The sequence below is a fragment of the Felis catus genome, chromosome B4, assembly GCF_018350175.1.
Source record: "Felis catus isolate Fca126 chromosome B4, F.catus_Fca126_mat1.0, whole genome shotgun sequence".
Lineage (NCBI taxonomy): Eukaryota > Metazoa > Chordata > Mammalia > Carnivora > Felidae > Felis > Felis catus.
Genome location: NC_058374.1, coordinates 17598907 through 17624709, shown reverse-complemented (window position 1 = coordinate 17624709; position 25803 = coordinate 17598907). Strand labels below are relative to the sequence as shown.

The 25803-nt window shown below is 42.2% G+C and overlaps 1 protein-coding gene across 10 annotated transcripts in view; it reads right to left on the bottom strand.

Moving 5' to 3' along the window:
- Nucleotides 1–25803, bottom strand: part of CACNB2 (calcium voltage-gated channel auxiliary subunit beta 2) — a 387862-nt gene that overhangs the window by 16384 nt on the left and 345675 nt on the right. For 8 of the 10 annotated variants that reach the window (XM_023256405.2, XM_019834006.3, XM_019834010.3 and 5 more), the window contains 6 exons: nucleotides 22713–22835; nucleotides 20044–20180; nucleotides 16239–16315; nucleotides 10791–10924; nucleotides 6863–6943; nucleotides 6322–6380 (listed from right to left, as the gene is read on the bottom strand). In XM_023256405.2, coding sequence (XP_023112173.2) covers nucleotides 6322–6380; nucleotides 6863–6943; nucleotides 10791–10924; nucleotides 16239–16315; nucleotides 20044–20180; nucleotides 22713–22835 — 611 coding nt within the window. Of the gene's footprint in view, nucleotides 1–6321; nucleotides 6381–6862; nucleotides 6944–10095; nucleotides 10158–10625; nucleotides 10646–10790; nucleotides 10925–16238; nucleotides 16316–20043; nucleotides 20181–22712; nucleotides 22836–25803 lie in introns of all 10 variants that reach the window. The other 2 variants (XM_023256406.2, XM_023256408.2) reach the window with 2 other exon arrangements.

The window sequence follows — 25803 nt, the reverse complement described above, 5'->3', positions numbered from 1 at the left end:
TGCAACCACAGTCATAAGAAATAGTTCCATTACCAACACCCCCCCCCAATTCCCTTGTGCTGCCCCCTTTATTGTCAGTCTTCTCCCCCCTTCCCTAACCCTGGCACCCAAAGAACTGCTTTTCATCCCTCTGGCTTCGCCTTTTCCAGAATATCACTGTAGCCTTCTGAATGGAATGCCTTCCACTTTTCATAGTGGATTTGAGATTCAGCCACATTGTTGTACATTTCCATTTTTTCTTACTGCTGAGTGGGACTGCTGTTTTTTAAAAAAATAAGTATTGGATTTTTGGGCTTTTTGTCCACTGAGGAGAATTTTATTTAACATGTAAGAAAAGCAATAACCAGAAAAGAGACACTAAAACAATCTAAACATCGTTTCATTATTATTTCAAAATGCATTCACAAGTGAAATCAGGCTACAGGTGAAACACCCAATGCTTAGTAATCGTTTAACATGTTTTTGTTTATTTGGGGGTGGGTCTAGTAGCTAGGGTGACACAATCTGGGAAGCTCCAGCTGCAAAGGAGGTGACAATTGAGCATCTGCCTGACCACGGAGGGGGTCACTCACCCAACACCGATTTATTGAGTGCCTACTATGTGCCAGCCATGAGGGTGCTCTTCTGGAACTCAAATTCTTGTGGGATGCAGGGAGAGAGGAAGGAAGCAGACACGTGTGATGCCAGGTGGTAAGAAAGCCATTACAGAAATAATGGAGGGTCATGAAGACACAGATGGGGTGCGGGGGAGGGTACATTTGTGTTCGGGGAAGACCTTTCAGGAAAGTTGACCTTTGGTCAGGGGCATGAAGGAAGTGAGGGAATGAGCCACACGGACACTGGGAGCAGGGTGTTCTAGGCGGGGGGAAGAGTGAGCATCTGAAGTGGGGGGCACTGCGGCAGTACAGCTGGATGGGACCCAGGTACTGCTGGCGACCACAGTCTGGGTCTGGGCACTCCCTGGGAGGCAAGCTGCCCTGGGATGGGCACCGCCCTGGGCACACAGTGGTGACCAGACAGACGAGACCAGAGAGCACCACACAGTCAGCCTGTGGGGAAACTGATTCAGCAGCAGGACGGGATTTTCTATAATAACACATCCTCCTTCCCTCACGTGCTCAGACCTTTCCACACATGCTATGCTCAGCTGAGGCCCCAACGACCTGCTTCGGTGGGCAGCTCTGTCAGCTGTGTGAAGTGGGGCCACTATCCTATTTCAACTCCTTAAGTGTGCCTCGGGGATTGTCACCACTTGGGGTTCCGTCAAAAGAGGGACCTTGAAAATTACAAGGGCAAAATTTGGGGGACGATTCAACTTAGAGTCGTGGCTCTAAACCCTCTGGGAATATCAAAACTGCCATGGAGGCTTTGAAAGTGACGTTAGGTCCTTCCTTAGAGATTGGGCTTCGGTCACAGGCGGCACAAAGCCTTTGTTGTTTGCTCTGATTTATTTTTAAAGTGCTGCAGAGGATTCTTATATGCATCCAGGCTAGATAACCACCAGTTTAGAAGAAGCTGTCTTCACATCTAAGCAAATTATCCACACGACAGAATACAGCGATGTAATGTTTCCCAGGATTATTGATTTCCAGTAAAATTCCCTCACAGAAGATTCAACGGCGTACGTATCCCTACAATTCAGCTCGCATTCCAGACACTTCAGTGCTGACGGCTAACATTTGCAAAGTCACTAGGAAGGAAAACCAAATTTATCACTGATGGTAGCTCTCCTTCTTGTCCTCAATTTCCTTGTTAATTTACCTGTCAATGTCCTACAAGGTGAATCCGAAGATTGCTTTGTTTACACGACACAGTTGGTTAGGATGGATCTGATTTTAAATGGGCTACTCCACTGCACACAACAGAGAGAAGATAATGATTTATCATCTCCTCTTTGACCTGACACACTTTAACGCTATTTAACAGCAAGGATCACGATTCTGACAACTCTCCAGGGCTTCAACAAATGAACCTAACTAGGTTTAAGAACAGAAAAGAATTCCTGTCAACAGTCTCTTCCTCACCAACACTTCCTCTTATATTTTCTTCCCCTTGGGCTTCCAATTTTTAAAAATAAATTTAGTTTATTTCATAGATAATTAAGGAGTAGTTTTCCCCTTCTAAAATTCCACGTATAGGGAAGTGATGAGTTTCCTTCCCCTATTTGTGCCAAAACCAAAAGACATTTAATGATTCAGGGACTCTGGATGTCTTGCCATGTGTTAAAAAATTCAATTTTTGCATGGATTTTTGTAAGTGTATCTTATGGACCCTGTTAATTCCTTTGAGGATCTTTACTAGGTGATCCCAAGCCTAGAGTGTTAAACGTGAGCTTTATGGGTCAGATAAGCCAAGGCAGGCCCATTAATAAAACCACGTGGAAATTACTCCTGGCCAGAAGCAGCAAATCAATATAGTATTCACATATTTGGTTCATTTGTCTCTTAAATGAAATCAGCCTGAATGGCTAATACTTTAGAACATGGGTCCAAGATATACCCTATGGCTGGCATCTGTCTTCCAAATTCAGAACTTACTAGGTTTAGACAGCAAGGAAATACCATCTCATTTCTCCATCTTTGGTGTTTTGGAAAGGACAGTGGGCTAACTCAGCGACAGAAAGCATAGTGCTTTGTCTAACAGAATTTTCTGGGTGTGCATTCTCACGAAGACCATCCCAAACTAGGATAAAGGACAGAGGCAACAATGAAGAACTGAAAAGTAACTAAGCCTGGTCAGGACTATGCCTTTTTCACTTGGCCAGTGCCCGACATGTCGCCTTGGACCAAGCCAAAGACTATGTTTTCCTGGTACAAAGTGAAAAATACTTCATAAAGTTATGGGGGAAAAAAACCAAATTAGGAGCGTTTGATTAGGTGTATCTTGATTACCAAGTCTTTTTTATACCTCAAATCAGTGTCTGCTTTCCTTGTCTGCCTCTTTCAGTCCTTTTCTTGTCCTGGCCTCCCTTGTTGAAAGCCAATATAAATTAGAAATGGCTATAGAAGCAGGTGTGGTCAAGGAAAAAGCAGTATATTAAGAAATATAAAAGAACACGGAAACCCACAGATACCATCTATTGTACCTGTGTCGTTAGGCTACAAGAAGGAAAGGAGTATCGAGGAGAGGCACCAAATTTGTCTTGTTAAAAATGCAGAGATTTAAACCAGCCCAGTATGTTCCCACATCCTCTACAATCAACTCTTTGTTTAAATTTCGAAGTCTCCATTTTAGACTCCTATCATCTCTTTGATGCTTCAGGAAGTGGCTTAACCTTGACCACAGTGCCCAGTGATTATCTGACTCAAGGCTTCCTTTCAGTGAACTTGAAGCAAGCTCCTTAAAGCCAAAGCCCTTGTCTGATTTTGCTCCTCGCAATGCCTGGCACATAGAGTATGCTCAATAAAACTTGCTGAAGCAAGCTGAGGGGGAAGGGGAAAAGAGGAAAAGGATTCACTCCAAGCCAATTAACACGACCCACTAGATATGGCCCTGGCTTTGTTACCAGTCACTCCTTGTCGAGAGACTTGACTCAAAGACCTCTAGCTAGCTTGCCTTCCCCATGATGCTGTACCACACCTTGATGCCTGGACATCCTTTCTAATGCCTTTCTAATTCGAGTTGGTGAAATCTTAGCTACCACTTTAAAACCTTGCCTAGAGAGGACATCCCTGTCAGTGTTCCTCCCTCCTCTCTTTACCCCAGACACACACATGCTGAGCTGCCCTTTCATTCACTTTATATGTCACTGGTCGAAATTTCAACTGATGGTCGACACCTAAGGTCCACAAAGACAGTGAATGGCTTCAACATCTCTGCGTATCTCTAGCAGGACACATATAGGAGACATTCATTCAACAGTCACCCACAAGTATTGTTCACAATGGGCGCAGTTCCAGGCACTGAGAACACAACAGTTCATATAAGAGATTTAAAAACAACAACAACAAACAACAACAACAAAAAAAACCTGCCCTCATGGAGTTTATATTCCAACTATGGGAGAATGACAACAAACAAAATTAATAAATACATAAAAGATTCATGGAAAAAAGGAAGGACGAGGGGATGGGTGTGTGTATGTGTGTGCACATATACCAAGAAGAGTATCTGGCACAGGGAACTGCAAGTGCAAAGGCCCTGAGGTGGGCATGTATCTGGCTGTCTGGCACACTCCCGGAACAAGGAAGTCCATACAGCAGGAACAGAATGAGCAAGTGGGAGAGCGTAAGAGATGAGGTCAGAAGTAAGGCAGGGTGTGGGGGTGTGCATGGTCAGACCAGAGAGGGTCTTAAAGGCCACCATAAGGACTCTGATTTTTACTCTGTGTAAAAAGAGAAGTCATGGGATGGGTCTGAACCCAGTGATGGGATCTGGCTCACAGTTTAACAGGGTTGTTCAGGCTGCTGAATTGAGAAGAGACATTAAGGAAGCAATGATAGAAGCAATGATACCAGTTAGGAGGCAACTTATGATAATAATCCAGGGAAGAGATGATGGGGTCTTAGACCAAAAGGATAGCAGAGGATGTGTGAGAAGTCGGTAGATTCTTGATATATTTTAAAAATACAGACAATGGCATTTGAATGTGGAATGTAAGAGAAAAAAAATAGTCAAGAATGATTCAGGGCACGTGGGTGGCTCAGGTGGTTGAGTGTCCGACTCTTTTTTTTTTTTTTTAATTTTTTTTAATCTTTATTTAATTTTGAGAGAGAGTACAAGTGGGGGAGGAACAGAGACAGAAAGACACAGAATCCGAAGCGGGCTCCAGGCTCTGAGCTGTCAGCACCGAGCCCGACACGGGGCCTAAACTCACAAACCGTGAGTTCATGACCTGAACTGAAGTTGGATACTTAACCGACTGAGCCACCCAGGCGCCCCGAGTGTCTGACTCTTAATGTAGGCTCAGGTCATGAGCTCACTGCTCGTGGGATCGACCCCCGTGTCGGGCTCTGTGCTGACAGCCTGGAAGCCACTTGCGATTCTCTCTACCCCTGCTCTCTGCCCCTCCCACCCTGAAAATAAATAAATAACGATTAAAAAAAAAGAATGATTCAATGATTTGCGGCTAATGGGTGTTAGAACTAAAAGATGAAGCAGCTATACCTGAGGTGTGGAAGACTATGAGAGGGGGAGTTGGGAGGTTCAATTTGAGAAATCCATTGGACATCTTAGTGGTGATCCTAATACGCAGCTGGGTATATGGGTCTGGAATTCGGAGGACAGACCGGCGAAGGAGTGCTATTTAAAGTCTTAAAATGAAATCATTCACGGAATGAGTGTAACTAGAAGAGAGAACACCAAAGGACTTAACCCTGGGCTCTCCCACATGTCTAGCTGATGAGAAAGAACCAGCCAAGGAGAGAAAAGAGACAAAGTGAGATAAAAGAAAAACCAGGAAAGTGTGCTTGCAGGGAGCAAGCAAGCAAAGTATTTAAATGACGATGAGGCAGTCCAACATGTCAGTTACGAGGAGGGCTGAGGATTCACCCCTGGATTTAACGATGGTGAAAGTCACGGACGATCTGACAGGACTAGTCTGGGTTGAGCGATGGATGCGTAACTGGAGTACACTTCAGCATGAGAGGAGAACAAGTGTGTACTATGGGCTCAAGGAGCTTTGCTGTAAAGAAAAATGGAGCAGCTAGAGGGGAACAGGCGTTCTAACTTTCTTCAGAGGGAGAAAGTACCTTTTCAGATGCTGATGGAGTTTCCATTAGAATGAGAAGTAGCGATAAGGAGAAAGGAAAGGATTCTCCAGCTGTGTTGGGGTAGGAAGGGATCTAAGCGCCCAAGTCGTTGGGTTGGCCATTGCTAGGAACGTAGTGACAGGGAAAAAAAGAGGGCATTCCAGCAAACACGCAAGTGGGGCTCGGTGTGAGCGTGGGAACTCTAGAGGTTCTCTGTTTGCCTCCATGGGGGAGAGAGATGACAAGGGGCTTGGGAATTGGTGAGCGAGGACATGGTACAGACGTCAGAAAACGGAGAAGACGATGTATATTATATCTGTGCAGCATTGAGAGCCAGCTGACTTCAGGGTGATACTAGTCAACAGGCCAAAAAGCTTATAGATGCAGGTGCAGGGACAGACAGCTGGCTAGTCCAGGGCTGAGGATGTGCTGAGCAAGTATGACAGATATTTACTGAATCAGAGTGAACTGAATGAGACTTCTTGCCCGTCACCATAGAGACCTCAGAGGGCATTTTTCTGAGGGACAGGGGGACAGGGTCTCAGAGGGACAGGGATCACATGCCTGTCCCACCCGGGTTTTGTCACCATCAAGAAGAAATCCACAAAATCCAGTATCCTGAAATACTCACCGCCCTTCAAATCTGTGTTTTAAAAAATCAAACAATGCTTTTTGCATCATATCTGTGACCTGCAATTGAGCAAGCAATAAATTAATAAGACACAATAAAAATATTACTAATTAGGATAAAACACTTCTACTCCTCAGACTGTTTAAAAACCTATGCTTCCCCTTTGGAAGAAGTAGCATGGGAGACTTGTCACGTTATTTCCGTTGCTGAGTTGTGGTAGCAGTGACAATTAAAACGGGAACGTCCCCCCAACTTATCCTGATGTTTTAGTGACAATAACATGACATCGCAAGTGGTTTCGGGCAACTCTCCGTTTGATACTATTTCCCCCCAGACTGAGTAAACTAAAGCTAGCAAAATCTCCAAAGCAACAGCCATAAAAACAAAAGAGAACAAAACAGGAAGCACTAAGTACCACAGCCTGGAAAATAACATGCTTTGCTGCTACGAGCTCTTTAAGGTCTCAATTCAAGAGGGAGGTGGAGTCACAAAGCAGTGCTGCTGGTGAAGGTCACGTGTGCTCCGGAGGGCAGCCACTCACCTCATAGCCCTTCAGAGATGGGCCCACCAAGACCACGGGTCGCATGGAAGGTACCACGTCATAAGGAGGAGTGTGCTCTGTCTGCAGAGAGAGAGGAGAGGACTTCAGATGGTTAAGAGGCAGGGGGAGTTGACATATTTTAAGTATAAATTGTTCTTTCTGAACTCTGTCATAGGAGGCACCGGCTTTCCAAAAATTTTTTTTCTTTTCTTTTTTCTTTCTTTCTTTCTTTCTTTCTTTCTTTCTTTCTTTCTTTCTTTCTTTCTTTCTTTCTTTCTTTCTCTCTCTCTCTCTCTCTCTTTCTTTCTTTCTTTCTTTCTTTCTTTCTTTCTTTCTTTCTTTCTTTCTTTTTCTTTCTTTCTCTTTCTTTTATTTTTCTTACTTGCCTCTTTCCTCAGTAAACCCAAGCAAAGCATGGTGGGCTTATTTTCCTAAGGTTTTTCAACTTACTGAATTGTCTACAGTTTTCTTGCTTGCCTCAAGAAATACTACTGACATATTAGTTCCTAAAGCAGGAAGTGCTGCTTTTCAGCAAAATCTAGCTGGAAGGACAGAAACATGCCTCATGCAGAAGAAGTGTTTAGGCTGGACTGGAGGTTAATACTGCTTTTTAAATGCATTTGAGAGTTTTCTGAAGAGCTGAGTGATCAGACTAACGTGGTTAATGGCAGAGAAAAAAAAGGTCTTATTAGCTTTGCATCCTGGATGTTGCTCTTACCTGGATAAAACCTAATTTCAGAACACTGTAACGCCCATTACCAAATACTTGCAAATCCCTATTGTACTGTGAGAATTTAAATTAACAGGCAGGCCTGTTCTAAGGATCCCTATCACAGGTTAGTGATTCATGGTTTTGGATTTTGGGTTTCTCTACCTTGGAACTTGAAAACTTAAAATGTAGCCTTTACGTGCCTTGGAAGAAAGGGGGTTAATGTGTGATAACCTATTCAAGCATGCTGCAGGGGCCTCAAAAGGTTCATTATCAACTCGCACATCTAATATGCTTCTCATGAGCGGCCTAGGTCATGTCTCTGTTACATAACTAATTCATGCCTTTCTACGATAGTTTCTTTCTTTCTTGGAAGAGCAGGGGAATGAGCTACATTTTGTAGCAATTTCTAAAACTTCCAAAAAGTTTCAGCTTTAACTGCTTCACGTAAAATGATCAAAATTTTTCCCCAAAAAATCAGGTAACAGCTGATTTGTTTGATCACATTAAAACTGGCTATTTCCATAGCAGAAAATGCTTACACGGACCCCAGAGGACTTTTTTTTAATGCAAAAGAGAGAGAGAGAGAGAGAAGATCTCCCACAGTGAGGTACACAAATCATTACTATCTGAATCTTCTTGCATTAAGGAGTGCCTGAAAACTATATGTTTAAAGAATCACACAGACAAAAAAAAATGTTTTTTAACTATTTTAAGAATTTGAAAAACTGATGTACAAACATGAATGCAATTTCTGCATCAGCCTGTTGCTCAAGAACAGTGTATGGTTGCTTAAAATTGCCCACTGCAAACTTTCTGACGTTGACTAAACTTAACTTGCTTCAGGTGGGGGCTGGGAGTGGGCGGTAAAAAACATTGTAGTTTCAACCTGCGATTCCGCCCATAGTAGAGGACAGATCCATTCTGGGGACAAAAATAACGCTGCCATGTGCTGTCCAATTTTACTCCTTAAAACTTTATTTAGCTAGTGTTCAAAATCAATTTTAATAGACACAAGAAAGGTAGAATACATTTTCAAACAGGAAAAAAAAAAAGAAAAAAAAAAAACAAGACAAACATAATACAGTAACAGCACAAATGCCACGAGCACCACTCTAAAAGCAACCTAAAAGATGGAAAACAATCGTATCGGTGAATGTCAGGTTGGCTTTTGGTTTTTGAGCTCTACATTGAAGTTCACCACATAATCAGTAACACAAGAAGAATGAATACCAGTGCCGAAGGCATCATAAGCATATTTGTTATTACATTGATAACACCTGGGATCATACTGAAACTGTTTAGAAGCCGAGTCCTTATAACTATTCAGTAGAAGAATACCTTTTCCACTGTTGGGATCAGGAATATAAATTGCACATATTTCAGCAACGGCTACCAAGAAATTTTATTTCAAGCCTGTAAGGGTTAAGCGGCCCAGGATTTCATACATAAGGTCTTGGTTCCTTCAGTCTGTGGCTACCAACTAGCAAAGGGTTACCCATGCCGGTCATCAATCAGCTTCGTATTCGATAGGGTAGCTACAGAAATTACCTTATTTGATGGAATATTGGTACTTTGTGCCCTAGTGATAACGACACCATCATTTTTATCTACCCTTTCCCGCTAGCCCTATTTTGTTCCAACTGCGTAGCTGAAAAAATCGTGGCTCATAGACATCTGTAAGGTTTGGGAATTTAAGAGAAAGCAAACTTCAAAAACCACATCTTGACTAACATGGTTTTCGTTCAGGTCACTGCTCTGTAAGATCCAGAGCATCTGAAGGATGCAGATCGTCTAGGCATCTGTGCCATGAAGACTGGCAGTCACTTAGCTGCAAGTTTCAGTTGCGCCGAGAAGACAGGACCAGCGAGATGGGCCCACTGGTGTGGACGTACATCAGGCTGGGGCTGTCCCTGTTAACGCAAAAATCCAGCTTTTCATTTTTGCCTGGAGCGCTGAGGTCTTCTATTATAAATGTAACCATCATTTATTAAAAAAAAAGAAAAAGAAAAACAACAACACACTTCACAGTTCAGCCTCTGACACTTCATGGATGATTTTAGAGTTCCTCCATGTAGCAAAATGCTTGCATCCATGTCACGATGTACCCATCATTATGCTGGACATGGTGATGCTGGGAAGCAGGATTCCAAAAGACAGCACAGCAGTAGGCTGTGCCAAGTGGTGTGTGTGAGAAGAAAGGACTGAATGGCGATCGTGTGCGTGTGTGTGTGTGTGTGTGTGTGTGTGTCGGGGGCGGGGGGAATGTCTTTAAAAAATAATGCTTTCAAGCTACAAAATGTGCGAAAGGAGACAGACTTTGGAGTGAAGGGCACTCGGGAATACCCTGGTTTCCAGTCAGGGGACAAGGAGCATCACTGTGTGGCACCTTGGCGGGCCGGTGGCAAAGGCTCTACGCACGGCCACCGCCCTGTTATCCAACAGGTGAGATGCTGCGACCTGACTAGGGGAGAAGGCAAGAACATCGGGAGAGGATTTATATATGACAATAGGAAAAACTCACAGTAAACCGCCAAAACAAGCCTGCAGTTTTCCACTGGTCTTGTTCATCTGCAGAGTTTGCACCTAGTGGATCAGAAGTTTAAATACTGACTAAATTAAAAATTGAATCATTTTTTTTTTTTTTTAGTACAAGCTATTGTATCTGGATATCATCAATCAGAATCTAATCATGGTTTTAATATGCTTGATATAAGTTAAGTTTCTGGAAAAAAGAAAAGAGACAAAGACAGACAGAATAAGCATGCACAATACAGGTGCATTATATGGAGTTGTCAGTGTTTTGACATCTTGGAAGGTTTAAACAAATTCCCCTGGTGGTAGATAGTATTCCATCAAAAAGGATAAGTACTGTAATAGCGCTTGAACAGGTCACTCCCTGAATTTAGTCAGTTTGAAATGCATGGACTCCATGAGCTTGTTTGATAGGTTCTTTTCTTGGGACAGAAATGACTGCGTTTAATAAAACCGTGGGACTTAATGCTAATGATGCCAGTGGCAGGATAAACACAGCTTATGTCAATGTAAACTTACCGATCTCTGCTTCTGCTTAGCTACAGCAGCGTGGAAAAGAAACAAAGAATAACAGAGCATGCACGTTATTGGCTTATCAAAAGACGCAGACAATCAACAGGACGAGAAGTGTGGCGCAGTGCGGTTGAGCAGTTGAGCAGACGGGAGCTTGGAAGTTAATGTTACCTTCTTAAAGAAGGGCATTCTTTTCTCTTTGGAGTGGGGTGACGTTACACTGTTTGCACTGGGTTTAGGGGAGCGGTGGTTTGCTGGAATATCATTTTCTTCTGCATCTAAGCCAGTAGCATCTATGTCTATAGCTATATACAGACAAACAATTCAAAAATCATCAGGTAGACAGGAGAGGAAAAACAGGTTATAAAAAAAAAATAAAATGAAAGCAAATAAAACTAACCATAGTAAAAGATCTATCACGAGTGCTCAGCACAGTAAACAAAGTAAAATTTCAAGGTAAAGCACGTTAAGAATGCCATGTAATCAAATCGAACAACACCGAAAGATCCCCTTCGTGATAGGTTTGCTTGAACAAAGTTACGCTAGATCTCTCGGATAATATTTCCGGAGAAACATTTTTAAGGTGTAGCTTCAAACAGAACACTGACATTTTTCCACATCAACTGTATATAAGTATGGTACAGAACATTTGGCTTCACGTCTCCCGATACCTTAACTCAGCTTTTAGATAATGAGCAACTACTCTTGGAAACCTTTATCACGGTGTGCCCCAGGCTTCTGAGTTTTGCTTGACTTTGTGGGAAAATAAGGGCAACGTGAAAAGCTTCGCTAAAAATGCAACAGGAATTTGAGCGAACGTGAGAATAGAAAATCCTAAATTCAGGCAACGCAAAGAAAGGAGTCGTACATGAGGCAAATGATTCAGGGAGTGTTCCAGGAAGGACAGCATTAAAACTATTTCAAGATGGTTGTATCCCCCTCATTAGTTACTAATTAGAAAGCACTGGACCCCACGATCTCCAGATGAAATGATTCTAATGACATAAGGGGACTTTCAGTGATTTGTGTAAAGCCACTGGATCTAATAAGAGAGGCAGAGAGGAGGGACACAAAGACCCAAGAGAATGTGGCACCGGTCTCCTTGTCTGGAGAGCGAGAGGTTTAGGTTTGTGGTTCAACCTGATCTCACATTTAAAACCTTCTGCCTTGAAAAGTGGAGCACTTAAAGATTAAGCGTTAAGTGAAAAATGATCCATAATCTCACTTTGAACTTTATAAAATGCTTCCACGCGCCATTACTACAGAATTTTCTCCACTGCACAATCAGGGCTGGAAAGTATTTGGAAGATCGCTTTCCACCCTCTTATTTTTAAGGCTGAGATGATAAACTCTTAAAGAGTTTCAGGGACCTGTTCTTGGCAAAAAACTCGGCAGGGCCAGGTCTCGGAACCCAGGTTTGCCTCTGCGAGCCCCTGCCCCGTCCCTGCACCCCGCTGCCTCTCCAGGTGAGCCCTCTCTCCACCAGGTACCCTTCCTTCTCCAGTCCCCTGTGCTTTCCAAGAGGGCTTGCATCCTCACTGTCAGGATTCAGGAAGGTACCACAGAGGTGAGCTCAGGAGAAAATGAGTCTATGCTTTAGTTGAGATCATGGAAAGGAATAGGAGAAAATCTACTCCGTCTAACAAAAACCCACAGTATCTTCAGAGATATCTTCACTGCCGTCTGGGCATGACAGTTCGGTGCTGCAAAGCCCCTACCATTCCTTCACACGAGGAACACATCGGGTTCACGCAACGGCAGCCGCTGCTGACCGTTTCGACGGGGGCAGGTCACCCGGCAGCCGTCACATCACTCTTCACTTCTGAAGCGATTACGGATATTAGGTGACTCAGCCTTTTGAAAACTAAATGAAACCCTCGTTTAACTGTTCCTTTGATTCATCGGATTAGGTCGGAGGCAGGCGATGAAGGAACTCCCTGGCACTGTTTGCATGATATTGCACACATCAACTACTGCTTGCGGAAACAGCAGGTGGGATTCTCTCTCTCCAGTGAAGGTAATAACAGGCTGAGTTAATTCCAAACATTTAGTTAGACCTCCCTGGTAATGAAGTCTTTCTTTGTGCAGCATCCATGCATACTGAGGCGCTAAAAGGTTCAGCGTGTAGTGTTTGATGGGAACACTACAAAATGTGCCCACGGGGTTGAATGGATGCTTTGTGTACAACCCTGTAAGGTTTTCCTTGTATCCCCACTTAGGAAGCAGGTTGTTAGTATCTTCCTGGATACGATGGAGAGGACTGGGGTCGGTTTTTCACGATTTCTAATACCTCTCTTAACCAACGTCAGATCATTTTCCCTTCTGGTGGCACGTGCCCATATACTTTACCTTCCTCATCTTTTCTTGGGCTTATAAAGGCGACCTTCTGGGGAGAGTACTTCCTGAGAGCCTTTCTGAAATCGAGGATACCTACTGGCATGTGAGAATTGACAGGACCCTGGGATTGCAAAGTTCATGAATTAGATTTTATGATTTGGCCATTGAATCTAGTCTGCTCTGATCAGTGCGTGGGCTTTTTTTTTTTTTTAAATCCTTGAAATATTTTTTTTTTTTTTGAGAGAGAGAGGGAGAGCATGCATAAGTAGGGGAAGGGCAGAGAGAGAGAGGGGGACAGAGGATCTGAAGTGGATTCCATGCTGACAGCAGAGAGCCCGATGTGGGGCTCTAACTCAAGAACCAGGAGATCATGACCTGAGCTGAAGTCAGATGCTTACCTGAGCCACCCAGGTACCCCAGTGGATGGATTCTTTTTTTTAATTTTATAGTAGGAGTGGCTATGCATAAAAAGTTCAGCTGTGATACTGCCCAGATGTTTGGCGACCCACGCATAGCCTCAAAACCCGAGTCAGGTTTGAAATTTACCTGTGTTTGGACACAAGGGCTCAAAATCCCCAACTGAGAACTTTCCAACTGATTAGTTCTGACTTATGGTTAACTTAAATTTAAAAGCCATCAGGGTTCACTCTGAAGCGCAGAGAATTCTAAAACATTCGGCCAGAGTTCCATACACTTTATTAGACTCAGATGGTTACCCCTTTTCTGCTTTATACTTGTGTTTGCAGACCTTAGCAAACATTAGTATTTACGTGGGAAAAACCACTTCCAAAAATAGGAAAATAGCTTTTTATTGGTCCTCACTAGAATGATTCTTTTTTTTTTTTTTTCTGGTAGAGACCCTCGGAAACATTTTTTGAAATCTAAATTGTAAACTTCACCTTAAGACCCGTGGGTCAGGTGGAGTGGCGTCCTGGGGGGACCCGTGTGGGCATATGCGTGTAAGTGTAGGGGGGTATGTGTTCCGTAACTGACTACCACCCAGTCACTCAGATGTAAAGTGGAAATTCTTCCTTTTCCAAATCCTTGAGAACCTCCAAGAATATTTACTTTAGGCAAATGCTTATATTCCTTGGTCTAGCGATGGGTGAGGTGAATTGTAGACAGGGCCTCTGGGAAATAAAGATAAAAGCTACCTTTGCAGGCCAATCCACACTGGATGAATTAGGCAGTCTACCCTGCAGGGGGGGTGGGGAAACATCTCTGCAGAAGTTCTCTGAAGGTTTCCTTCAGAGAAGTTGAAATATGAAAATTATAGCAGGTTCCTGTTATAAATTTTGTGGTTGGCAAATGCCTCCAGTCTTTTCAGTCCCAAGTGTTTTCTATTCTTGCTATTTGTGAAAAGGTATTGCAAAGCCCTGTATCTGTAGAAAACCTGTGTCAAGTTTTAAATCATCTTGACCTTGCTGTAGTAACTTGAACTTATGTTTTAGTGATGACGGACACTTGCCTGCAAAAATGAAATGTTATTTTACAAACACACTAACTCACTCTTCAAAATGCACGTGGCCTGCTCTCACATCGCCAAAACCATTACAAGGCCACAGCCCAGTTTATGGAAATGGAAGAATCTTCTCGTCTACAGGAGTGGCGTGGACTTCTGGGCACGGGGCTGCAGTTCTTTCACAATACGATGTGACATTTCCCCATTTCAGGAGCCTAGTGCCAGTCCTCTGGAGCCTCTGAGACAGTCTTTAAGACATATATGAAGGGTACAGCTTGATATCATAATCTCGGTAACTTTACATATTTGAGAAGGTGTGGAGATCAGCCTCCTTTCCCCTGTGCGTTCAGTAAGTAGCTACCCTCCACTGATGAAGGGAAGGCACGAGCCTTACCTAACATCTAAAAGGGCTTCAATTTTCGTTTCAAACGTACGATCTTACTTAATTTCGGGCGACTCAGAATTATTGCAAGCTGTACGTACACGGTTTTTGAAATCAGTATGCATCCTAAAATGATTTATTTCTTATTGTGCTCAGATTGTGCACTGAGAGAAGTTCTATCATTTTTATTAAGAAGCCTTTGGTCTCTAAAAGCCACCAACAGGCAGCAACGAGGCCTGATCAGGAGTCCGAGGGGAATCCTGTTCTTCAGACCACCACTTAGAGGGCACCTACTTCCCTACCTTCTCCGCGGATGTATACGCTTCCCTCTTCCAGCTTCCTTGGAATCACACGAGGAATCATTTCACTCAAATGCTCTGCTGGTAACTCCCTGGAGTCCTCCTCTGAGTCCCAGTTGCCTCTTAGCAAACTAAGATTCTGATAATCCTGGGCTTTCTGCAGTTCCACCAACTGGCCTCCTAATTATATAGAACCCCAAGTTCTACAGGGAAGGGTAGAGTTGCCAGCTTTATTTTTTTTAATGTATATTTATTTTTAGAGAGAGAGAGAGTGAGCAGGGGAGGGGCAGAGAGAGGAGAGAGAGAATCCCAAGCAAGCAGGTTCTGCATTGTCAGCACGGAGCCCAATGTGGGGCTCGATCCCACGAACCATGAGACTGACCTGAGCCGAAAGCAAGAGCCGTACGCTCAACTGACTGAGCCACCCAGGCGCCCCCAGAGTTGCCAGATTTACTAAAGAAAAATACAGTCCACTTTGAATTTCAGATAAACAATTTTTTTTTACTGTAAGTATTTCTCATACAATACTTACTTATACTAAAAAAATTATTCAATCTTTATCTGAATTCAAATTTAATGTGGTGTGCTTCTCCACTGCTTTGGAAAGAAAACAGTAGTTACTCTTCCTATGAGTGTTTCTGTCTTTTTCAATATTTCTACGTATCTCTTAAATCTTCCAAAGAGCCTTTTGGGTAAAGCTCGTGTCAGGCCAATCACTCCATCATTTTATTCTCCTTTCCTTGCCTTTCCAAAGCATTTATCCTTCTTTTCCTTTTATTTAACAGTGAGGCCAACGCACATTACACCGTGTCTGATGGTGGGTATTCACCCATTTACTGCCCAGGACGACGTGCTGGGCACCACGTGAAGTACGCAGGGATAAAAAAGTTAAATACATTCATCACTTTGGTCATCCAAGCAGCTTACAGCGAACACATTGACATATTTCCTTTTTTCCAAGCCCTGCCAAAATTTCCCCATATTGTTTCTTACCCCATGTGAGCATTCTTATGTCCGATCAATCTGAACCTTTCTAGGGTTCAGGCGGTGATTCTGGGTATGTAAATTCACACAACTAGGTCAGACTGGGGAAAGCATGAAATGCAGAATGTACCGTTTCGCACTTATTACCTACTTACCGGACGATGGAGGTGTAGATTTTCTGGAACTAGGTACTATGTCACCCAAACTGGATGATGAATTTCCTCCTGATTTACTGAAGTAAAGCAAAAATTTATGTTACACCTGACGCTTATTTCAGACATTAGAACATTTCTATTGCTCAATAAACATGATTAGTCATTGTCTTTTTATTGAACTTTAAACTTGTCTTTCCTACAAGGAGGCAAATAATAATTTCCCAGCGGAGATTCCTGGAGTACTTGAAACAGCCATGTAATAGTCTCTGTTTCAAATTCAAGGTTTAATTTTAAAAGGCCCTGAGAGAATGGAAGAGAACTAGGGTAATATCTGCGGCCCTCACACTCTCCACCAGCATCACAGAGAGATAACAGCAGATGCCCTTTGCTTTTTATGTTAGCGACGTTCTGAAGTAATGCACAGAACCTTAAAGTTAACACCAAAGCTTATGACTTCCTTCTTGTGTGGTTCCTGCTTCTCTGTCTTAGCTGGGTTACTTTCAGTGTATTAAGATTGAAAGTACGCAAGCTTTCGTGAGCAACCTACAAAAGAAAAACACAGCAATACTCAACTTGCTAACCTTTAAAAGATCCACAACGGAGCATGACACACACAAGTGTTCTATGATTTAACCCTCTGATAGTAGTTAGTATTCGGAACATGTCTCAAGCCTGCCTACCGCGGAGGATTCAACTTGGGGATTTTAGGCACAAACTGAAGAGTGTGTACTTCAGAACCACCAAATTCTAAAATCCGAAACAAGACACGCCAGCGTCTTAGCAACTTTACGGAATAAAGTTATCGGAATCAGAGCGTTTATGTTTTTTCACCGGCATACCAGCATGCTAAATGCCCTACTACCAAATGGCCCCTTAGGAAGAAGATGGAAAGGAATATCGTACAAGAGTGACAGGCAGTTTTGGCAAAGCAATCTTAGTGCCTAACGTTTATTATCAGAGCCAATCGTGGGTGTACTTGAAAGAATTTGCTACAGTGTCTATGCACCAAAGGGCAATGTTTAAGTTACACAAACATTAAGATAAAAATATAAATTCCACTAAAATACCAGTAACCAGCCTCAACCGTATTGCTGCTATTCTGGCGTTTTGATGCATAAAATAGACAAACGTCAAAAACTTTAAGTAGCTAGCAGGAGGCCTCTGTATCTTTTTTTCTGATTCTTAAGAGGTACTCCAGTACAGTTAATATGAATACCAGACTGCATATAAAATTAATAAAAAGTGGTATTTATAGAAGCTGTAAGAATACCCATTACCAGGACCAAAACATTTTCTTCCAGAAGTTTTGTGTTTGTTTGGTTTTGCTTTTCCTTTTTCTAAGGTACTGAGTCTAATTTCAGTTCAAGCATGGGTCTGTTTTACATTCTCTTTGAATTTTAATAAAAGTCAAAGTATTATTTGAATTGTGTAAAATTTCGACAACCACTGCAAATAGTCAAAATGTTCAAAATGCAAATTTGCCCTTAACTTTTAATTCCAGACAAATGCCACATTCTTGAGCTCTGCCCCCATTTACCACTTTTGATGTCGGTTGATTTTTATAATTTAAAAACCATCAGGCTTTTTACATACTGCTGAATGCTGGCTATGTCCTCAGAATCGAACCGTATTTCGGATGTTAGAAGACAAACGTTAAGATCTCTGAAAGTAAAAACACCTTCACACACTGAGGCAAAAACTTAGGTAACCAGGACAAAATAAAATCAAGAAAATCAAAAGAAAAGATCCAGAGGTCTAGGAAAGGTCACCTAGCTCCCTAGAATAAGTTATGAGGCGTTACTCCCCAAATACAGATAGTTTATATGGTCCTTTAAGGGAAAAAATGCAAAAGCAATACGATCTAATATAGTAAATAAAAACGGGCCCTTGCCACACGACGTGCGGCACAGCATGGTCGTCCGTCTGCGGTCTGGCTACAGTCAGATGGATCGAGCTCTCATCCTCATTCTACCACTCACAAGCTGTGCAAGCTTGGTCAAGTTCCCTAGCTTCTTTGCCTGTCGCCTCATCCGTGAAGTGGAAACGCTCATACTTCTTGTGCCCACAGGTTCTTATAAAGCTGAGCTGATGACCGACATCAGACCAGGGATGCCCGCTTGGGAGGCAGAGGAAACCGCGCTTCCTTAACAACGTTGGCCAAAGCTTCTCCCTTCCTCCTCCTTGGGAAGTATTCTCAGTTTGTACGTGAATAAGCAGAGAAAGATATACAAGTCTATCTCCGTAAAAACCCATCCCAAATTTCCTACAATACATTCTACAAAACACGATTCCAAAGACATGCACCAAGAAGCGTTCAAGATAATTTTAGTAGACACCTGAAAAATATCTCCCTCCCACTATCCAGATTCATAGGCTGAACAGATTAAAGGCTGGGAACAGCTTTAAGGTAATTTGCTATTACCAAGTACTGTCCTAAACTTGTTTGACCAGGTAAATGCTTGAAAATACTGAATTATCCTCAACAAACAAAATCAAAACAATCCCCTATCTGAGATCACTTCAAACCTCAACAAACTATATCCCACCAAAGTCAAAACAGCAATATATATACCCTATGAAAAGAAAACTTTTTCACATTATAAGATTTTACTAGTTAGTACTGAGAGACTACTATCAATACAGAGATTAGAAAACTAACAATTTTTCCAGGAGAACGCTGGAAATTTTATGAATAGGATCCGATCTCTAACACCCTACAAGTAAAATGTGCATGCACTGTTGATCTGCGTGCATCCACTTTTATAGGACTAAATGCATCTCACAATCTGAGAGCCCCCAGTAGCCCAGGGATTAATGACAGCCAAATAAGGGGGGAGAGGTTTCAAATAAGGGAGGAATCCACCTGAACCCAAACAACCTGACAGTCACAAAATTCCCGTTACAAAAGAGGGACGTTTCAAACCAAAAAAAAAGATCTTCTAGATGACTTATTTGCAGATACTTGGGGGAAGAAAATCTTGCCTGTGCTAAAATATTACCATTGGCAAAGGATCTTCCAGCATTATAGAAACAAAATATAACCAAGAAAATAGAAACCTAGCAATTCACATTAATGAAAAGGTTTGCCCCAATCACATCCCTTCCCACAAGGAGAAGCAGAAGAATCAGGCCGTGTTCTCGGACTCGTCTGCATAGGGTTCAATTTCAAATTCACTCCATGTCAGAGTAGCTCCTCCAGTGATTCTTTTAATGAGGGGCACACAACCTCAAGAATCCTAAGAAGGATTATTCAGCCCCAGCTTATTACATAACTCATTTAATTGCTATCTGCAAAGGCAGCGTTAACTGGTTTCATATTGAGTTTCCCTTTACGTGCTTAGCGATGGGTAGAACCGAAAATTGAGTTTCCTAAGTGAAAATGAAGTAACAGGTCACAAGACCTGCTCTTCGCCAGTGAAGTCTAAGTCCATCATCTCTAAAACACCTTCCTGCCATGCCAGGCAGCTATCACGGACACTCGGATTAGTCATGAAGGCTGCTCAGTGTCCCAGTGTTTTCGGTAAGAGATTAGGACTTGAGAATTTCCTCTGCACTGAAGCCCACATTTAATACTCCATCCCTTTAGGATTAACGACAACAATTAATTTGATTCTCTCCCAAATAAGATGACAATCAGATGCTGGGATGAAGGCTTTAAAATGCAGGATTTGTGATTCTATCAATAAACCATATCACCAGTCTGCTTTTCAACACATAATAAAGACTGTGGAACACAGAAAACAAGAGGACATAAATGATGACACAGTCTGGACGTTTACAAAGACACTTGATGTTTTTCTCATACCTGGAGTAGAATTTCCCTTGCTTGGCTCTCTGTTCATGCTGTAGTCTCATATTTTCTAGTTTGACTGGGCTTGGAATGAATCCGATTTCACAGCCTTCTTTAACCAATCGCCCTATCCACCAGTCATTGTTAAATTTCTAAACGCAAAATCAAATTTGTTACGATCAGTGCACAGAATTCATGTATTCAGATTGTTTTTCTTTTTTTTTTTTTTTTTTAATTTTTTCTTTCAACGTTTATTTATTTTTGGGACAGAGACAGAGCATGAACGGGGGAGGGGCAGAGAGAGAGGGAGACACAGAATCGGAAACAGGCCCCAGGCTCCGAGCCATCAGCCCAGAGCCTGACGCGGGGCTCGAACCCCCGGACCGCGAGATCGTGACCTGGCTGAAGTCGGACGCTTAACCGACTGCGCCACCCAGGCGCCCCCAGATTGTTTTTCTTCTACATGAACTATTTTCAGTGGAGAGAAATATTATGGCGAATACAGTTAACTATGCCTCAACATCACAACTGGAGAAAGCCTAAGGCTTTCATGGGTTGAACAGGTAAGACTGAAGTATGGCCAGTGAGCTCAGCAATTCACCATAGGATTTACCCCTCATTCTCTTTCCTGGTACTATGTGAGATTAGCCTGAACTTCGGTGCGGCCTCTGCAGGCCCCTGGTTCAAATATTCACAATTCTTCCCATTAAGAACCAGGGAGTGCTACAGAGTTCTCTTCTGTAATCAGATTGCTTAAAAATATTAAGAGTCAGGGGCGCCTGGGTGGCGCAGTCGGTTAAGCGTCCGACTTCAGCCAGGTCACGATCTCGCGGTCCGGGAGTTTGAGCCCTGCGTCGGGCTCTGGGCTGATGGCTCGGAGCCTGGAGCCTGTTTCCGATTCTGTGTCTCCCTCTCTCTCTGCCCCTCCCCCGTTCATGCTCTGTCTCTCTCTGTCCCAAAAATAAATAAACGTTGAAAAAAAAATTTTTAATAAAAAAAAAAATATTAAGAGTCAGAGATAAATACTGAAATCTACCTGAAATATTTTGTTCCGGGGCCAAATTTCCCTTTATGCAAACAGGTTTATAGTTACAATGGTATGGTGATCACAGATGATTTCTCCATTTACGTGGATGTTGACAATTTCTCTCTTGCAGATAGAATGTTTATCCTACATCTTTATGATTTGTTTTTAATCCTCTCAATGGAATAGTACTTTGCCAGTCTATTCTTGAACATTTCAAAGAAGACTGGCCACTCTGTTTTTCTTTTCCTTCCATGGTAGAGAAGAGATCTGTCTTTAAGCATCAGCCATCAGAACGGGACCCTGGATTAACCTAACTTCTGCCTGTGAAGTCAGATTGTAGGCATGCCATCATTTCTGACAGCTTTTATGGTCTTTCCTTTCCAGCCAGTATTTCATATCTCTTTCTAAAAAGTTAACGAAATGGTAGGTTCTCAATTCTCCAGGCTTTTTTTTTTTCTTACACATATAAAAACATTTCTGAATCGAGGCTAAAACTGTACCTCTCTACACCTCTTTACTACACAGAGTTTTAGAGTATGGATTTATTTTTTTCTTTAATAAATTTTTTTTATTAGAGTCTTGACTAGGCTTATTTATTTAAAAAAATTTTTTTTAACGTTTATTTATTTTTGAGACAGAGAGAGACAGAGCATGAATGAGGGAGGGGCAGAGAGAGAGAGGGAGACACAGAACCGGAAGCAGGCTCCAGGCTCTGAGCCATCAGCCCAGAGCCCGATGCGGGGCTCGAACTCACGGTTGGTGAGATCGTGACCTGAGCTGAAGTCGGACGCTCAACCGACTGAGCCACCCAGGCGCCCCATTGACTAGGCTTTTTGAATTGGGAGTCCTCACCTCCTTTACTTTAGCGAGCAGCTAAATTTACATACATTCTTCCTGACACATCATTCCTTAGATGGAAGTCTGTTCCAATGGTCACTCCTGCAGGTCCGGGGAAACCTCATGCTCACACACGGAGAACATCATTGAGGGGCAATTTCTGGTCGCTTAATGCCATGTTCTGCACAGCTGGCATTTGGTAAATATTGACTCAAAATAAGCCTTAATTAAGGGTGAATTTTTCCAATGTACAGGCAGGAGTCATTTTAACTGGCAGGTGGAGACCTCCAGCATGGAGGAAAAGGGAGCGTCTGGCTATCTGCTTCTTGCATCAATGGCTCCAATTCCCACGATTCTCCCTCCGCTTCAGACATTTACTCCCGAAAGGAGGATCAGGGCACCAGTGGTCTGCCTTCAGACATTGTCAGCAGAGAGGAGAGATCATGAATTCTAGGTGTCATTATTAACTCTCCCCCAGATGGTTAAACTTGAGACATGAGAGGGACTCGACATGCAGCCAAGGTTAAAAATTAAAAGAAAAGTACAGGTTAAGCATAAAAAAAGGATCATCTACTCCAGTAATTCCCAATTTCTGGGTCACAGAGCCCAGGGGAGCCCTGAGGTTAACTGCAAGAGGCCTGTGACTTCTTTCTTCTTTAAAAAGGTTATATTTATATTAGAAAAGGTTGAGAGGCGCTGAATTTGTGCATGTTATGCAAGTGGAGCTCTACGCAATGCTATTTCATGGCAATAAGAAATAAGAAATGATGTTTCAAGGTGAAAACATCAGGTGGGTAGAAATTCAAATTATTTTCCTTACTTCCTTAACATGCAGAAAATCTTTTGCTTCGAAGGAGATGGCCATGCCTGGCACTGGAACATCATCTTCATGGGCTGCACTATAGCTGACATTTGTCCGAACAGCAAATGCAACGGGCTTTGTCTAAGGAGGGAAAAGAAAGGGAGAAAAAAGTAAAAAAAAAACAAAAAAAACCCCAAAAAAACCCCAAAAAACCAAAACCAAAAACACAACAGCGTTCCTCCCTTTCCCCTCCAACATCCAAACAGACACCGAATATCTACTGTCATTTCTTTTTAAAGTTTTTATTTATTTTTTTAGAGAGAGAGAGAATCCCAAGCAGGCTCTGACTGTCAGCACTGAGCCTGATGTGGGGCTCGATCCCACAAACCGTGAGGTCAGGACCCGAGCCGAAATCAAGAATCGGAAGCTCAACCAACTGAGCCACCCAGGGGCCCCTCTACTGTCATCGTTGCTGGTTTTCCACCTCGGTTGTTTATCACAAAACAGCTTATTAGTATTCACAACATGTAAAATCTTTCCGCTCTCAGCCACATACCGCCCATTTCCAAACTAGAAAAAGGCCACCGTTCTCTTGGAAAGCACAAGAGATAAAGTGCCCCTTCTCTGCTTTCAGTGAAAAAGACTTAGCAACCACCACTCCTACCCCAAACAGCTACTTTAATTAATTAATAACATAGTTGTAGGAAGGACAGTGTTTTGGGTGAAAAAAGAACCAGAGAATATATCTTCTTGAAGGCTGCAGGGAATTATGAAAATCAATGACATTTAATTCTATTATTTTTCCTCCTTGAGTTGGGTCAGCCATTAAAGATGGTAACCTTTGTTATTTGATGCTTTGAAAATTTACAGGTAAGTATTTGCCCTCTAGTTAGGCAATTCCTGTTTACCCGCAAGGTAGAAAAATAGGTAAGCTCAGAAATAGTGAAAAGTGGTACTGTCTTTTTAAAAAAATTATTTATTTGGGGGCACCTGGGTGGCTTAGTTAAGCGTCTGACTCTTGGTTTCGGCTCAGGTCATGATCTCACCGTTTGTGACTTCAAGCCTTGCATCAGGCTCAACACTGACAGTGTGGAACCTGCTTGGGATTTTCTCTCTCCCTCTCTCTGCCCCTCCCCCACTCCCTCTCTCTGTCTCTCTGAAAATAAATAAACTTTAAACATTTTTAAACTTATTTCTTTAAATTCAAGTTAGTTAACATATCGTATAGTATTGGTTTCAGGAGTAGAAGCCAGTGATTCATCACCTACATGAAACAGCCGGTGCTTAGCCCAACAAGTGCCCTCCTAAGACAACTGATAGAATGGGAGAAGATATTTGCAAACGACATATCTGCTAAAGGGTCAGTATCCAAAATCTGTACAGAACTTATCAAATTCAACACCCAAAAAACAAATAACACAGTGAAGAAATGCGCAGAATATATGAATAGACCCTTTTCCAAAGAAGATATCCAGAAGGCTAACAGACACATGAAAAGACGCTCAACATCACTCATCACCAGGCAAAGACAAATCAAAGCCACAATGAGATACCCCCTTACACCTGTCAGAATGGCTAAAATTAACTCAGGAAAACAACAGATGTTGGCAAGGATATGGAGAAAGGGGAAGAATGAAAACTGGTGTGGCCACTCTGGAAAACAGTATGGAGGCTCCTCAAAGACCTAAAAATAGAACTACACTACAACCCAGCAATTGCAGTACTAGGTATTTATCCAAAGGATACAAAAATGCTGATTTGAAGGGGTACATGCACCCTAATGTTTACAGCAGTGCTATCAACAACAGCCAAATTATGGAAAGAGCCCAAATGTCCATCGACTGATGAATGGATAGAGAAGATGTGATATACATATACAATGGAATATTGCTCGCGATCAAAAAGAATGAAATCTCGTTTGCAACAACATGGAAGTAACTAGAATGTAACACGCGAAGCAAAATAAGTCGGTCAGAGAAAGACAAAAGTAGTATTGTCTTAAGTGGCATTGTGTTTCTTTATGTTATGGGCCAGTGGACTTTTTCTGAGCCGTTTCTCGCTTCTGAAGGAGCTCTTCTTTGACTCTGCTTGTCAGGAGGGAAAGGAGGGGTTTGGAATAGAGAGTCCATCTTTACTTCCAAAGTTAATTTGTTCGACAGAACTGTCGTCTGGGTCGAGGACTGAGCTAAAAGCCATGAAGTCACACAGATCCATCCACAATATGCAGACTGAGAAAGGCTACCACATTCTGGGCAAGAGCATAGTAGACATAAACTGGGCATAAATCTCTAGAATCTAATTCTTGTTATCCACTATGATCTTCACGGCTATAAAAGGTACTCATCCTCAAATGGAACTAGAGACTGTAAAAAAAGAAACAAAAAAAAGTTGCCCGTAATTGTTTCACTGAAACACAATCATTGATAGTGATGGTGCTTCCATTTTTTCTGGAAATTTCTTTACATACATAGATTTTACTCCCACAGCTATAATCATAAGGTATTTCATTTTTATCCAGCTATTTTCATGCAATATGCTTTTTAAATCTGCCATGTAGAATTATTCAAACCATTTACCTTTTTTTGATACTGGAGTTTGTATTTTTTTCACTATGATAAATATTCTACTTCAAAAAAATCTGTATGTGAAAAGCTTCTTTCTATTTAGAATTCTTTCCCTGGGACAGATTCCCAGGGGTAGCATGAGTAAGCCATGAGTTACCAAAACCTTTTTCAATTCTCTTCCAAACTACTGTCTAAATGGGCTGCTCCATTTTAAACCGCAACCAGCACGATACAATGGTGCCCTTTAAAAGAAGATGTAGTCTTAATCAGATTTGGCTTTGCTGCCAGAAATAGGATTTTCTTTTTAATTTTTTTACTGTTTATTTATTTTTGAGAGAGAGAAAAGAATTTGAAGCAGGCTCCAGGCTCTGACCTGTCAGCATAGAACCCAACGTGGGGCTCGGATTCACAAACTGTGAGATCGTGACCTGAGCCAAAGTTGGACGCTTCACCAACCGAGCCACGTAGGTGCCCCAGAAATAGATTTTCTTGAATACATCTTTCTATTATTCAGGAGAGTTTTGCATCATAAAAATACAGATCCA